Source organism: Anomaloglossus baeobatrachus, chromosome 4 (assembly GCF_048569485.1).
Source record: "Anomaloglossus baeobatrachus isolate aAnoBae1 chromosome 4, aAnoBae1.hap1, whole genome shotgun sequence".
NCBI lineage: Eukaryota > Metazoa > Chordata > Amphibia > Anura > Aromobatidae > Anomaloglossus > Anomaloglossus baeobatrachus.
Window position 1 is genome coordinate 573,587,528 of NC_134356.1, and position 16,753 is coordinate 573,604,280.

Here is a 16,753-nt window from a genome sequence, read left to right on the forward strand (position 1 = left end):
GGCGCACCACAAATCCCAGCCGCGACGCAGTAAAAACTGACCCCCGCGGCCGGAACGGCCGATCGTACTAAGTCACCTCACTCAGCAGAGCTGTAGTGAGTAACGGCACAAGCGCAGCAGCGCTGTTTACCCCGGCGCACTAACACACCCAGCAATGCTGCAGTGTGCGTGCGATAAGCACGGGGACACGGAGTACCTTGATGGAGCAGGGTCCTGTCCCTGAGGAAACTCCGCTCCGTATCCAGCAGATCCTCCAGGGGCTGTGGATGGAGCACGGCCTCAGTGCCCGGAGACCGGTAAAGTCCCACTTCACCCAGAGCCCTAATGGGGATGGGGAAGGAATCAGCATGTGGGCTCCAGCCTCCGTACCCGCAATGGGTACCTCAACCTTAACAAACACCGCCGACAGAAAGTGGGGTGAGAAGGGAGCATGCTGGGGGCCCTCGTATGGGCCCTCTTTTCTTCCATCCGACATAGTCAGCAGCTGCTGCTGACTAAACAGTGGAGCTATGCGTGGATGTCTGGCCTCCTTCGCACAAAGCATAAAACTGAGGAGCCCGTGATCCCACGGGGGGGTGTATAGCCAGAAGGGGAGGGGCCTTACACTTTTAAGTGTAGTACTTTGTGTGGCCTCCGGAGGCAGTAGCTATACACCCAATTGTCTGGGTCTCCCAATTAGGAGCGACAAAGAAAGGAATAATGCCAGATTCAGGAAGCTGTGTGAGGCCTGCAAAGTCTGTAGCCAGGTGACCGGATTGTCCCAACCTGAGTGTCCTCCTTAGGTAGTCCTGGTATGAAGATCTAATCCTGGCAGCCAGAATCGAAATCCCTAGGCTGCGGATATGGTCTCCAACCGGATCCGGAGTCCCTAGATTGAAGCCATAAGATATCCTGATCCTCTAGTCAGCTCCAAAGAGCTTAGACTGGATCCATCAGCATCCATCAACCTTCATCAACCCTGGTGGCTTAAAGAAGTCCCTTTTATAGCCATAACCGTCCCTTAGGATACACTGCGTCCTCATCGATTGGTTGGACAAGATTGCTTCTCCCATTGGCTGAATTTCAAGCTGCATGGATAATGTTCATTTAAATGATGTGCATAGAAAGACTCAGTATATCTACATGGAGTCGGCAAGTCACCGACTAGACAATGGCTACTAAGGTAATTACATTATCAATACACAACTACAATACAATGGTTACTGGAAATGTCTGGAGAACAATACGTCTGGCTTTCAGTGGCCAACACAATTACATTGAGTCAACAAGAGTCTTGTAAAAACGATGAGGGACTTCTCCCCTGTCTATAAACAATCTATCATGCTGCCTGGCTGAATTTTAAGAAACTTTAACCCATGAGAGTCCATGTCGTCACACCCAGGCTCCCGGCACACGTGTGCCGGAGCTGGCTGGTAACCATGGTACACATCGGATAACTATGGGTAACTAAGCAAAGCGGTTTCTATAGTTACCCAATGTGTACACTGGTTAACAGCGTACGCCGGCTCCGGCACACATGTGCCGAGAGCCGGGGTAAGCTAGTAACCATGTTACACATTAGAAACCGCTTTGCTTAGTTTCCCAATGTGTAACATGGTTACTAGCTTACCCCGGCTCTCGGCACACGTGTGCCGGCGTACGCTGTTAACCAGTGTACACATTGGGTAACTATGGAAACCGCTTTGCATAGTTACCCGATGTGTACCATGGTTATTAGCTTACCCCGGCTCCCTGCCCATTCAGATCGTTGGTCTCCCACTGTCAAACACAGCGATGAGTGCTGCACAGCAGGAGACCAACGAGCAAAAAATAAACCAGCACTGTCGCTTTGCATAGTTACCCAATGTGTACCATGGTTATCAGCTTACCGACGTACGCTGGTAACAAATGGTACACAATCCTGTAACTATCGAAAGCGCTTTCGTTAGTTACCCAATGTGTACCATTGTTACCACCTTACCCCCGGCACACGTGTGCTTCAGCCGGCGTACGCTGGTAACTATGGTACACATCGGGTAACTAAGCAAAGCACTTTGCATACTTACCCGATTGTGTAACATGGTTACCAGTGTACGCCGGCTCCCTGCCCATTCAGATTGATGGTCTCACACTGCCAAACATGCCGATGCGTGCTGCACAGCGGGAGACCAACGAGCAAAAAATTAACCATCATTATTCAAGACTTGCTGATTATATTATTATTCAATCTGCTAGCCTACATAAACATTCTACACTACCCCATACGTTAGAATCGGGCCAGCTTCTAATTATTATATATTCTATATATACACATATATAATTTTGTTTGGACACGCCTTCTTATTCTAAGAGTTTTCTTTACTTTCAGGACTCTGAAAATTGTAGATTCACATTGAAGGCATCAAAACTATGAATTAGAACATGTGGAATGAAATACTTAAAGTGTGAAACAACTGAAAATATGTCCTTCCACACCCCGGAAGGACGCAAAACTGGAATAGCAGTTGCCAGTAGCATAAATATCACAGCCTCAAAGAGAAGCAGTTCCAGCCATTACATTAGTGGTCAATCAACTGAACAAATATAGCAGAATTATTTTTTTTGTATGGCCCACAACTGCGGTTAGAAATACCAAAATGGCCCTTGGGAGAAAGGCCTTGCCTCCCCTCCCCCCAGCCCTTAATTTCGTACTCAAGTTAGACATATCCTAATAAACCTCGGCCTCCACAATATTTTGTTAGGACACAGTAGTCCTTAGGCCAGTCAATTCATTCTTGACAAAAGTGAGATTGGCATTCAATTATACATAATTCTACCTTCATTTTGCACACTTATCACCTCCCAGGAAAAAAGGCCCTTCCTAGTCTGGATGTGGTCTGCACACTTACACATCTCAAACTACCTCTAACAGCTATCAGACTATTTCATAGTTCCATCAACACCACCACCACCATCATCATCAGTTAGATCTGGTCAACCACTGATGAGGCCTACTGCTCAAAAGGGCCAAGTGCTACACTTCTGAGTTGCTAAGTCATGGGATTTTCATCACAAGACCTTCAACCTTCAATTGTGTAACGTGAACAGTTTGGCAAATTTTACAAGGTACATACGTGTGCATCTGCTGGCACTGTCTTAAGATGCAGTGTCATGTTGATGGCAGTTCAAATAGATAGACCACATTATCCCACCCTCTAGGAACCGCTTTGTAACAACCCTTAGTCCTCTGTCCCCCCCAAACAAGAAAATTGGCTTTTTGCTTTTACTTGTAACATGGAAACCAGCATCCAGCTAATCCTTTACCTACAATTGTTGCGTTCTCTGGTTGTCTTATGATTATCTTTACTACCTCATTTTTTTTTTCTACTACTGCAAGTTATAAACTGATCAGATCACTTACTACAGGAGGGGGGAGCAGACAAATTAAAAAGATGTTTAGTTACTTTAACTATTGCTCAGTCTTTGGAATATACACAATTAGCTTACATTGCTTCCATTTCTCGAATTTCCATTCGGCAAGGGCTGCTTTAACTGCCTTCGACATGCGCTTATGCCCTGATTAATCAGTGCCTAGGTCAGAAAACTGAAGCAGAAAACTTTGAAAAGCTGCAAAAGGTTTGCACAATGTGACGTTTTGCAAAAATCTTGTGACTTTTCTAGCCTTCATGCCAGTTTTGAGCAACACAAAAAAACGGCACTGTTGGGGATAAGTGAGGATAGGACACAGCTATAGCCACCCATCAAATTAACTGAAGTGGTGGTGATTCTTACATCAGTCCCTAATTGGAGGTAACATTTCTGGCAAGTCACACGCACCAATAAAATACACCAAATTCTTTAACTGACTGGTCCATTACACAGCATAGTGGCCATATCGATGTAAAGCTCATAATGATGAGCGAGTTTAGAAATACTCAGAGCTGCGATACTCGTCACGAGTACTGCCCAATACTCATGTATGCATTCCGAATAGTGTGTGCAATGCAAGTCAATGGAGAATACTACCAATGTAACGAGTAACCCAAATGCCGCACTATGCGTGCAAATAGTTTGGGTTACTCGTTACATTGCGAGTTTCCCCCATTGACCTGCATTGCACATACTATTCGGAATGGATACGCAAGTATTACAGTACTCGTTACGAGTATCGCAAACTGAGTAACTCGCTCATCATTACTCATAATAGAAGGCTTTTCTCAAATATCTTGTGTAGTCAATGGTGCCTGAGCAGCGCCATTGCATCACGTGACCCCACCGCCTTCGTGACCTCTGATATGGTGATGTCAAGTCCGCTGGAAGTCGACAAGACATCACCAAGGCGGGCCCCAGTCTCCCTGAGTCACCGGGCTGTGGGAGGAGATCACACAGATAGTGGCTAATACATGCTGCAAAAACCGCAGACTCCCTTTAATCAGGAAGAAACAGACAGCACTAAGGCCCTGTGCCCACGGGAGCTTGCCGCGGAAAACCTGCGGATTTATCTGGATTTTCCAGATAAATCTGCAAGTTTCAGCATGTACAGACACTCCCCATGTTATCCTATGGGACATGGGGAGTGTCTGTGTCCACGTTGCAGAATGTGCGGCTGCGGAATATCCTGCAGATGTCCCGCAGCCGCACATAACTGCATGTCAATTATTCCTGCGGATATACCTGCGGAAATCCCGGCCCTCCACTATGGAGATAGAGGCTTACCTGCCTTGGTCCCATACTTGCCTGCCTTGATAGCAGACCCCCGTCACTTCCTTCCGGTGCAGAGGAAATCACGGCAGTGGAGCTAGGAGCAGGAAGTGGGCGGGGCCTGCACGAGCTCCGGTCATGTGACAGCTGGAGCTAGTTCAGGTCCGCCCACCTTCTCCTGCAAAGTGCAGGCGCTGACGGCCGGAAAGTGAAGTGCTGCGTGATGGAGTTAAGTATGAACTCCCCGATCACTCCAGCACTTGTTTTTGCATTGAGGATGCAGTGCCAAAGCCATGGTACTGAATCCTCAATGCAGAATGAGCGCAGGATATCCGCAGGACATTCCACAATAAAACCGCAGCATGGAAACAGACAAAGTTGTTCTGCGGTTTTCTGGGAGCTCCTGCGGAATGTCCTGCGGATATAACCGCAGGACACTTTCCCCGTGGGCACATAGCCTGAATGTGCACTTCAGCACTAAAAATTCCAACTGTACTTATTATAAAAATTTGAGATTTTTGGCAAAAAATTGCAATTTCTTGAGCTACCCAGCCACGTCACATTTCTTTGGGGCAGTCCTACACTAAAATATTTTTATAAAATGTGCCAGACCGCCTCACATATGAAATAGTAGAACTGCTCTTACCAGCACTTACTTGATCTTTTTCAATCCCGGACCCATGACTGAGTCATGGCTGTGGGCGGGATAGGTCCAAGCAAATGCTGCATGAAGTAAATAGCCTGTGGACAGGGCTTGATGACTGAATGAACAGCCACCAACAACCAAAATCTAGATGTTAAAGGACAGGACCTAAATGATCCCTTTTTGGATCTGACCGCTGTTTCAAATTAAAATGTCGTGTGTGCACATCAAAAAAGAATAATAATTAATTGAATCAATTATGACTCTTCCTCTCACAACAGACGCTGAGGCAAGACTGACTTTATTCTTAAACCAAACCCCTAGACCAAGAAGTAAAGGGGTGTAAACAAAAGTTTTAGTCCAATCAAGTATTGCAGGGCAGGGCTTCATGACGTAGAGAGATCTGCAGACCCTCTTCTTGATTGGCTCAGTTCTGGCTTTTAGGAATTCCTTTGTCCATCGTCCCATGTGCAAACAGGAAGCGGCAGCCATCTTCAAGTTACATATACTAGTATATACGGTGTCCAAGGAAAATCACTAAATATACAATATACCTATATATACGTGTTAGTAAAAGAGAACAAAGACATCCATAGATATGTGTGTTAGTTTACATCTTACTAAACTATATACCTGAGTCTATGAAATGGCTGAATTAAGTATTTCTGGGTACTCAATTCTCATCCCCAACATAGACAGGTGGAATACATCCCAAATTGGGATGCATAGCAAGGTGGGGGTCAGCCACCGACCAATTCAATGAAGAAAAATAAAAAGCCAGCACTAAATGTGCACTTCAGCACTAAAAATTCCAACTGTACTTTATCATTTATTATAAAAATTGCAATTGCAAAGTACAGTTGTAATTTTTAGTGCTGTAGTGCATTTAGTGCTGGCTTTTTGTTTTTTCTCCCTTTAATCAGGTCCTGAGAGTAGCTATTTTTAAAATTTATTAGCCTGTGCCAGCAAGCTGAGGACGTACTTTGTGGGTGGGGCAAGCGTGAGATGCACTGCGTTCCCGTCCCACAGAAGAAGAGGAGCATCAGGTTTACCGGGCTCCCGCTGTGCTGTGAGCCCCCTGCCCCCCACGCGGTGCTGTGAGCGCCCCCCCCGCTGTGCTGTGAGCGCCCCCCCCCTGCTGTGCTGTGAGCCTCCTGCCCCCCCCCCCATCGCTGTGCGCCTCCTATGCAGTGCTTTGTTCCTCCCCCCCCCCAATACTGTGAATGCCCACCAGTGCTATGTGCCCCCCTCCCAGTGCTGTGTGCCACCCCCTTCGTAACGTCTGTGCACCCTAGTTCTGTTCGTGACACTTCAGCGCTGTCCGTGCCGCTGCCAGTGATGTCCGAGCCAAACCCCCTCCTGTGATGTGTATATGCCCCCAGCCCGTCCTGTGATATATGTGCCTCCAGTGTCTTATGTGATGTATATGATTTATCCATCTGTTGACTGTGCTCCAGACCGAGACAAACCTGGAAAAGCAGTTGTGAGAAGAAACAGGATCAATATCACCGAACATCACGCCCACACCAAAGAGAAGCAGCTCCAGCAGCCACAGTAATGGTGAGTTAATTAATTGCTTGATGAAATATATTGGGGTAATTTTCAAGCAGATTATTTTGTGCGGCCCCCGAAGGTTGGTAAAAATTCCCAAATGGCCCCCGGCAGAAAAAAGGTTCCCCACCCGTCATAAAAGAATGAGCAAAATTTGGAGAGCAGCTTTTGCATGATCGTTTCGCTTGAGGCATTTCATTTTATAAAGTGAGAGTATATGCAGACATAGTATTCCTGGGTATAATTATGTGGTAAATGATCAAAAATAGGGCACACGTCAGATCTTGGATGGACAAAGTATGTCCTTTCATCCCTCTTTTGGAGAGGACTATTTTAAAAATAAGGCAGACTCTGGGCCTTTAGTAAAACCGCAGCTGCAATCACATCACCATTGAGAAATCACAGTGTATGGCGTGATCACATCTCCCGATGCTGCTGTATGAAGCATGCGCAACATGTGATTACTATGTGACATGTCGAGAAGGGTTTAAAGCGATCCAGTCGGGTTGCAATGTGCACCCAGAACCACGAGCAGATCTGGCTGCATATTGCTAATCCCTGCCTAACTGTCCCTGTATACACTAGCATAGATAGAAATTTTTAGAAAAAGTATTTCTAAAGATCTTTCTTTTATGATATGCTAATGAGCACAGGGACTAGTCCCAAGGGTGTTACATCCCCCAACTAGTCCACCCTCTTAGCATGTTAGTACAACCACAGAGGTGTACTAACATGCTATTCAATTCAGCATCACCAATAATGATGTGCGTACCTGTGTTCACACTTCTGAATGCCGGGTACTTCCGGTCATGCACAGTATGAAGCCGGGTGTACGCGTCCTGGCTTCAGAGAGGGCTACTGCGCATGACCGAAAGTGCCGGGGCATTCAGAAGAGCGGTCACAGTGAACACAGGTACGTGCAGCACCACACCACTGGTGATGCTGAATTAAACAGCATGTTGGTACACCCCAATGGGTGTACCAACATGCTAAGAGGGCGGACTAGTCTGGGTATATAACACCCTTGGGACTAGTCCCTGTGCTTATTAGCATAAGATAAAAGATCTTTAGAAATACTTTTTCTAAATGTCCCTTTATTTATGCTAGTGAATACAGGTATGGGTAGGCAGGGATTAGTAACATGCACCCAGAACTGCTCATGGTTCTGGGTACACATTACACCTGACAGGTTCCATTTAAATAGATGGATCCTGTGATAAACCAGTGAGCTGTGCGCAGCTGCGGTGTGCCAGGAGGATATCTCCAAGCCTTCACCGATTCTCTGGAAGAATATTAGCACACACTATATAATAACAGCACCTTTATTTTATAGAACCTCTTTTATACACATTTCCAAAGAAACACATAAAACAATCATGCATTTAAAGAAGAAGAAAAAAAAATATATAAAATTTAACAACTGAACACTCAGCAAAAACAAACAAAAAAAAAAAAAAAAAAAACAAAAAACAAAAAAAATCTCTTGCTGGCATATGTGTTGATTATGGGGAGAATAAATCACACCCATGGAATGATACACAGGAAAGCAACAATAAATGCTTGTTGTGTCCGCTGCCGGGCAATACTAGAACGGTCTGCCGGGACAGCGATCCTTCAGGGCAACACTCTACCCCACATCATCCATTTCCAATAATGAATGTTTAAGCCACTAGAATAGTTTTAGCACAAACAAGAACGACTTGGTCAGTTTTACTGAACTTCTCAAACAATAAGTATCATTACCATCAACAGGGCGACGTCGGCATAAACTCAATACTGGTTGAATTTTCTGCCATTTTAGAGGCAAGTAGACACTATGCAGCCACACGTAGGCAAATCCAACGTCCATGTCAGCTGCACAGCACTGTAAGAAGGAGAATTGTCCTCTGTGACGAGAGCTGACGGCTGTGCTCGCGCTGGGAATCCACTTGTACAAGACGACGAACAGGAGCCGACAAGTCTGCACGAAAAACTTCTCTCGTATCGCGCTCAGCAGCCATTGCCAGCCCTTTGGTTACAATGGATATGGAGATCTTATTGTCTATACATATAAAACAAGTTTTCGGTAGATCGCATCCGTTTCTTACTTGAAAAGTAAAATGTTGCCAAGATCTGCAATACGTCTTGTATCCAGAATTCTCCGTACTGCAGATATACAAAAAGATTACAACTGAAGTGCTAAAGAAGTGTCGTGGACGTTGACCGCTATAATCTTCATTGCAGATTTATGTAATAAAGACACTAGCAAAAAGGTGAACGATGTGAAATGTCATTCAAAACACTTCCAATATGCAAAAACAAAACACTTTTCCAATCAAGTCAAATGCTTCATGGATGGCAAATCTGAAAGAGGGCAGTCAAGCAGTATGGTATATAAAGACGAGACGAGCAAGTCGATATCCGAAGAACTGCAAGCAGCATTAGGGAAACGCGCCCATTTCTGTGTAGCCATATTCTATAGCCACACATTCTCCAGTGAATGAAGGCGAGACACCATCAGATATCTTCGACAGTCACTGACACACAATTATCCCAAGCGTAAAGCCTAGGGATAAGAAACTGGTATTCAGACTCCCCAGAAAATCCAGAAGATCACCCAAAAGTTCAGGCGTACGTTTTTTCCTCAGTCACTTGCACAATGTAACACTTAAGAATGATCTGGTCAGAAAGCCTTGGACACTCGGAGAGGAACAGCTAAACAGCCTTTCTGTGGTACTCAGGTGGCGCAACCTCATAGTCACCGGCACTGAACAGCATGGAAGAGTTTTTTGCCAAGTATCTACAACGGGAAAATAAGAAAAGATAAGAAACATTCATTATGTGCAAAGCTATTTATACAATAGTAGTCAATGTAAAAAGCAGCTCTCAAAAAGGTAAAAATAAGAAAATCTGTTGAAATGTGAAGTCGGTAGATTCGCTCCAATTCCAACAGGAAAAAATATTTTCATTGCATATATTAGCTTGCATATACCGTATTTTTCGCTTTATAAGACACACTTTTGTTCCCCCATATTTTGGGGGAAGTAGGGGGTGCGTCTTATAATCCAAATATACGGATTATATACTGCAGGGTCCAGGGGAGGTGGGGGCAGCTCTGGAGCGGTGCTGGAGGCTGAGGCAGGCTTGTGGAGGCTAGTGAAGACTGCAGGAGTCAGCGGAAGATCTCCTGCTCATATAATATGAACTGCCGCTGTCCATCACCGTGGTGCTGAAACCGCACAGCGGTGATGGGCTGGGGGAGCAGCGCATATTATATGTGCCTGCACCCTCCCTTGATGGCACATACACACCCCCTTTCCCGTGTTAAATATGGCTCCAATGCTGCTGCCCATAATAAAATAAAATAAAAAAAAACTCTTTACTTACCTCCTCCAGCGTGTCTTCCCGGTCTCTCTGCTGCCGCTGTCATCAGGCACGAAGAGATGTCACTCTGCTGTGCCGATCACATGACCAGCACAGAGAACCAGGAAGTGCAGGAGCTAAGCAGCACGGAGGGAGACACGAGGGAGGACAGCGCTGGAGAAGACAAGTAAAGAGTTTTTTATTTTACTATCGGCAGCAGCATGGGGGCCATATCTAACACAGGGGGACGCGTGCCACCCATAGGGGGCCATGGGCAGCACAGGGGGACGCGTGCCAGCCATAGGCGGCCATGGGCAGCACAGGGGGACGCGTGCCAGCCATAGGGGACGTGTGCCAGCCATAGGGGGCTATATTCAAGATAAGGGGGCCATAAACAGATTAAGGGGGCTAATTTTAGGATGGGGGTGCTATGAGGGACATATACCCTATATGATTTGTTAGACGGACACTGGCATTATAAGACGGACACCATTTAACATTAAAACAAAAAATATATTTTCCTTCACCAAATTTGGGGGTGCGTCTTATAATCAGGTGCGTCTTCTAAAGTCACTCCAAAGCATAAGAGGAAGAAAAAAAAGAAGGGAATTTTGTTTACTTACCGTAAATTCCTTTTCTTCTAGCTCCAATTGGGAGACCCAGACAGTGGGTGTATAGCTACTGCCTCTGGAGGCCGCACAAAGAACTACACTTAAAAGTGTAAGGCCCCTCCCCTTCTGGCTATACACCCTCCCGTAGGAGTACGGATTCCTCAGTTTTAGTACCAAAGCAAGAAGGAGGAAAGCCAATAACAGTTTCAAAAACAAATTCAATCCGATAACAAGATCGGAGAACTTAAGAAACAACATGAACAACATGTGCACCCGAAAAACGAAACCCTAAGAACAAATAGGGCGGGTGCTGGGTCTCCCAATTGGAGCTAGAAGAAAAGGAATTTACGGTAAGTAAACAAAATTCCCTTCTTTTTCGCTCCTAATTGGGAGACCCAGACAGTGGGACGTCCAAAAGCAGTCCCTGGGTGGGTAAAAAGATACCACATGAACGGGCTGTCAGACAGCCTCTTCCTACAGGTGGGCCACCGCCGCCTGAAGGACCTGTCTACCTAGGCTGGCATCTGCCGAAGCGTAGGTATGCACTTGATAGTGTTTGGTAAACGTGTGCAGACTCGACCAGGTAGCCGCCTGGCACACTTGCTGAGCCGTAGCCTGATGCCGCAATGCCCAGGACGCACCCACGGCTCTGGTAGAATGGGCCTTCAGTCCAGATGGAATCGGAAGCCCAGCAGAACGGTATGTGTGAAGAATTGGTTCCTTGATCCACCGCGCCAGGGTGGATTTGGAAGCTTGCGATCCCTTATGCTGACCAGCGACTAGGACAAAGAGCGCATCAGAACGGCGTAGAGACGCCGTGCGAGAAATGTAAATCCTGAGTGCTCTCACCAGGTCCAACAGATGTAAACCCTTTTCAAATTGGTGAACTGGATGCGGACACAAAGATGGCAAAGTGATATCCTGATTGAGATGAAAGGAAGAAACCACCTTGGGAGAAAACTCTGGAATTGGACGCAGTACTACCTTGTCTTGGTGAAACACCAGGAAGGGAGATTTGCAAGATAACGCCGCTAGCTCGGACACTCTTCGAAGAGACGTGACCGCCACAAGAAAAACTACCTTTTGTGAAAGCCGAGAAAGGGGAACCTCTTTCAAAGGCTCGAAAGGCGGCTTCTGGAGAGCAATGAGAACCTTGTTCAGATCCCAGGGTTCCAATGGCCGTCTGTAAGGAGGAACGATATGACAAACTCCTTGGAGAAAAGTGCGTACTTTAGAAAGCCGTGCCAAGCGCTTCTGAAAGAATACGGATAGCGCGGAGACTTGACCCTTAAGCGAGCTAAGCGACAAACCTTTTTCCAACCCAGACTGCAGGAAGGAAAGAAAAATTGGCAATGCAAATGGCCAGGGAGAAAACCCTTGAGCCAAGCACCACGCTAAGAATATCTTCCACGTCCTGTGATAGATCTTAGCTGAGGATGGTTTTCTAGCCTGTCTCATTGTGGCAACAACTTCATGAGATAAACCTGAGGCCGCTAGGATCCAGGACTCAATGGCCACACAGTCAGGTTCAGGGCCGCAGAATTCAGATGGAAAAACGGCCCTTGAGACAGCAAATCTGGACGGTTTGGTAGTGTCCACGGTTGGCCTATCGTGAGATGCCACAGATCCGGGTACCACGACCTTCTTGGCCAATCTGGAGCGACGAGTATGGCTCGATGGCAGTCGGACTTGATTTTCCGGAGAACTCTGGGTAACAATGCTAGAGGTGGGAACACATAGGGGAGTCGGAATTGCGACCAATCCTGAACCAAGGCGTCTGCCGCCAGCGCTCGGTGATCGTGAGACCGTGCCATGAAAACTGGGACCTTGTTGTTGTGCCGTGACGCCATCAGATCGACGTCCGGCGTCCCCCAGCGGCAACAGATCTGCTGAAACACGTCCGGGTGAAGGGACCATTCTCCTGCGTCCATGCCCTGGCGACTGAGAAAGTCTGCTTCCCAGTTTTCCACGCCTGGGATGTGAACTGCGGATATGGTGGACGCTCTGCTTTCCACCCACGTCAAAATCCGCTGGACTTCTTGAAAAGCTTGGCGACTGCGTGTTCCCCCTTGGTGGTTGATGTACGCCACCGCCGTGGAATTGTCCGACTGAATCCGAATCTGCTTGCCTTCCAGCCATTGTTGGAAGGCTCGCAGGGCAAGATAGATTGCTCTGATTTCCAGAACATTGATCTGCAGGGTGGACTCTTCCTGAGTCCACGTCCCCTGAGCCCTGTGGTGGAGAAACACCGCTCCCCACCCTGATAGGCTCGCATCCGTCGTGACCACTGCCCAGGACGGGGGAAGGAACGACTTTCCCTGTGACAATGAGGTGGGGAGAAGCCACCAACGCAGAGAGTCCTTGGCAGTCTGAGAGAGGGAGACAGTCCTGTCGAGGGACGTCGATTTCCCATCCCATTGGCGTAGAATGTCCCATTGTAGAGGGCGCAGATGAAACTGCGCGAACGGGACTGCCTCCAATGCTGCTACCATCTTTCCTAGGAAATGCATGAGGCGCCTCAGTGAGTGCGACTGGCTCTGAAGGAGAGATTGCACTCCAGTCCGTAGCGAGCACTGCTTGTCCAGTGGAAGCCTCACTATCGCTGAGAGAGTATGAAACTCCATGCCAAGATAAGTCAGAGATTGGGTCGGGGTTAGATGAGACTTTGGAAAGTTGATAATCCACCCGAAACTCTGGAGAGTGTCTAGTGCCACCTTCAGACTGTGTTGGCATGCCTCTTGAGAGGGTGCCTTTATAAGCAGGTCGTCTAGATACGGGATGACCGAGTGACCCTGCGAGTGCAGAACAGCTACTACTGCTGCCATGACTTTGGTGAAGACCCGGGGGGCTGTTGCCAGACCGAAAGGTAACGCTACGAACTGTAGGTGTTCGTCGTGTATGACAAAGCGTAGGAAACGCTGATGCTCTGGTGCAATCGGCACGTGGAGATACGCATCTTTGATATCTATTGATGCTAGAAAACCTCCTTGAGACATTGAGGCTATGACGGAGCGTAGGGATTCCATCCGGAACCTCCTGACTTTTACGTGTCTGTTGAGCAACTTTAGATCCAGGACGGGTCGATACGATCCGTCCTTTTTTGGGACCACAAACAGATTGGAGTAAAAACCGTGACCTTGTTCCTGAAGAGGGACGGAGGTCACCACTCCTTCCGCCTTTAGAGCGGCCACCGCCTGCAACAGAGCATCGGCTCGGTCTGGTGGTGGAGAAGTTCTGAAGAAACGAGTTGGCGGACGAGAACTGAACTCTATCCTGTACCCGTGAGACAGAATATCCCTCACCCAACGGTCTTTGACGCGTGACAGCCAAATGTCGCCAAAGTGGGAAAGCCTCCCACCGACCGCGGGTGTGGGAATCGGAGACCACAAGTCAGGAGGACGCCGTCTTGGCAACGGTTCCTCCGGCTGTCCTTTTTGGGCGTGACTGAGACCTCCAAGAATCTGAGCGTCTCTGGTCTTTTTGAGTCTTTTTTGACGAGGCGAATTGGGACCTGCCCGGTCCTCGAAAGGACCGATAACCAGACTGACCCTTCCTCTGTTGGGGTTTGTTTTGTCTGTGTTGCGGTAAGGATGAGTCCTTACCCTTGGAGTGTTTGATGATTTCATCCAAACGCTCTCCAAACAATCGGTCACGAGAAAAAGGCAAATTGGTTAAGCACCTCTTGGAATGAGAATCTGCTTTCCAATGTCTCAACCACAGGGCCCTACGCAAAACAACGGAGTTGGCTGACGCCACTGCCGTGCGGCTTGTAGCGTCAAGAACAGCATTAATCGCGTACGACGCGAATGCCGCCATTTGCGAGGTCAATGGTGCTACCTGCGGGGCAAATGCACGTGTGACTGAGTCGACTCGCGCAAGCCCGGCTGAGATAGCTTGGAGTGCCCATACGGCCGCAAAAGAAGGCGCTAAAGACGCTCCAATCGCTTCATAGATGGATTTCAGCCAGAGCTCCATCTGCCTGTCAGTGGCATCTTTAAGTGCCGCTCCATCTTCAACTGCAACCAAGGATCTAGCTGCAAGCCTGGAAATTGGAGGATCCACTTTTGGACACTGGGTCCAACCCTTGACCACCTCAGGGGGAAAAGGGTAGCGTGTATCTTTAAGCCGTTTAGGAAAACGCCTTTCAGGATAAGCGTGGGGTTTCTGGATTGCGTCTCTAAAGTCAGCGTGGTCCAGAAAAGTGCTTAATGTACGCTTAGGGTATCTGAAATGGATTCTCTCGTGCTGCGAAGCTGACTCCTCTACAAGAGGAGCTGGTGGGGAAATATTTAACATCTTATTGATGTTAAATATAAGATCATTAACTATGGCGTCACCATCTGGTGTATCTAGATTGAGAGCGGTCCCAGGATCAGAATCCTGATCAGTTACGTCCGCCTCATCACCCATAGATTCATCTCGCTGGGATCCTGACCATTGAGATGAATGTGAAGGCCCGTCATAGCGAGCCCGCTTAGGCTGCCCGGGGCCATCGTCCGAGTCAGAGTCTTCACCCTGAGGTGTATATGCCCGTCCCGGAGCATGGAGCTGAGGGGGACCAGGGGGCAATGATTGCACAGTGTCCGTGGCCTGAAGTACAGGCCTAGCTCGCAATGTGTCCAGAATTTGTGACATAGTGAGAGACATTCTGTCAGCAAAAGCTGCAAACTCAGTTCCTGTCACCTGGACAGCATTCACAGGTGGTACACCCTGGGTCACGTCCAGCAGAGGTCCCGACTGTGCAAGCGCCGCAGGGGCCGAGCACTGCACACAATGGGGGTCCGTGGAGCCTGCCGGTAGAAAAGTCCCACATGCGGTGCAGGAAGCATATAATGTCTGTGCCTTGGCACCCTTGCGTTTTACGGACGACATGCTGCTGGCTCTCTGCAATGTGAGAGAGTCTATAGCCAAAGGGGGACCAGCGCTATGTAATACCAAGTATTTGTAAAAACAAAATACTAAGAATACTACTGGCACAAGAGGGGGTGAGCCCTGAGGGCTGCTTACCGCCCGCTGAATAGCGGGTAAGAGGCGCAGAATTCCTTGTCTGGGTCTCCCCGGCTCCCCTCTGCAGCTCAGCGTGTCAGCAGGAATGGCTGCCGGCGTCTGTGGAGAGGGGCGGTCCGTGGGAGTTCCCAAACCAAAGTGCGGGAAACAGTGTCCCCTCTGTGCCTATTGTGAGGGCTGGAGTATGTAAAAACGACTCCAGCCCTCAGCGCTGATGCACTGGCCAGCGTCCCGCCCCTCTCCTGACTGGCAGGTCTGGGGGCGGGAACGAACGGAAGCAGGCCGCAAAAGCCGGGGACTCGAGTTATCAGCGCGGCCGCCGTAAAAGCGCGGGCCGCGCTGAAGTCCCCGGCGCACCACAAGTGCCAGCCGCGCCGCAGTCCCAGCGGCCGGCGTGACCGTTCCCAGAAGTGGCCAGCGTCCCGCCCCTCTCCTGACTGGCAGGTCTGGGGGCGGGAACGAACGGAAGCAGGCCGCAAAAGCCGGGGACTCGAGTTATCAGCGCGGCCGCCGTAAAAGCGCGGGCCGCGCTGAAGTCCCCGGCGCACCACAAGTGCCAGCCGCGCCGCAGTCCCAGCGGCCGGCGCGACCGATTCCTATAAGTGTGCCTGCTTCAGCGAAGCTGAATGAGGCCATGGCACAAGCGCCGTAGCGCTGATGTCCCCCGGCGCACTACAACACCCAGCATGCTGCGGTGTGAGCGCCAAATGCACGGGGACACAGAGTACCTTGAGGAAGCAGGGCCATGTCCCTGATGTACTCCGCTCCATCCAGCATCTTCTCCAGGGGCTGTAGATGGAGCACGGTCTCAGTGCCTGGAGACCAGTAAATCCCACTTCACCCAGAGCCCTGTAAAAAGGGATGGGGAAGGAATCAGCATGTGGGCTCCTGCCGCCGTACCCGCAATGGGTACCTCAACCTTACAAACACCTCCGACATA

General features: G+C 48.6%; 1 protein-coding gene across 3 annotated transcripts in view; it reads right to left on the reverse strand.

The window, feature by feature from the left end:
• Positions 1 to 8,161: 8,161 nt before the first annotated feature.
• MORF4L1 (mortality factor 4 like 1) overlaps positions 8,162 to 16,753 on the reverse strand; it is a 104,499-nt gene continuing 95,907 nt past the window's right edge. For all 3 annotated transcript variants that reach the window (XM_075346092.1, XM_075346090.1, XM_075346091.1), the window contains one exon: positions 8,162 to 9,632. In XM_075346092.1, the coding sequence (XP_075202207.1) occupies positions 9,548 to 9,632 (85 nt within the window). In that variant the 3' untranslated portion in view covers positions 8,162 to 9,547. The remainder of the gene's footprint in view (positions 9,633 to 16,753) is intronic.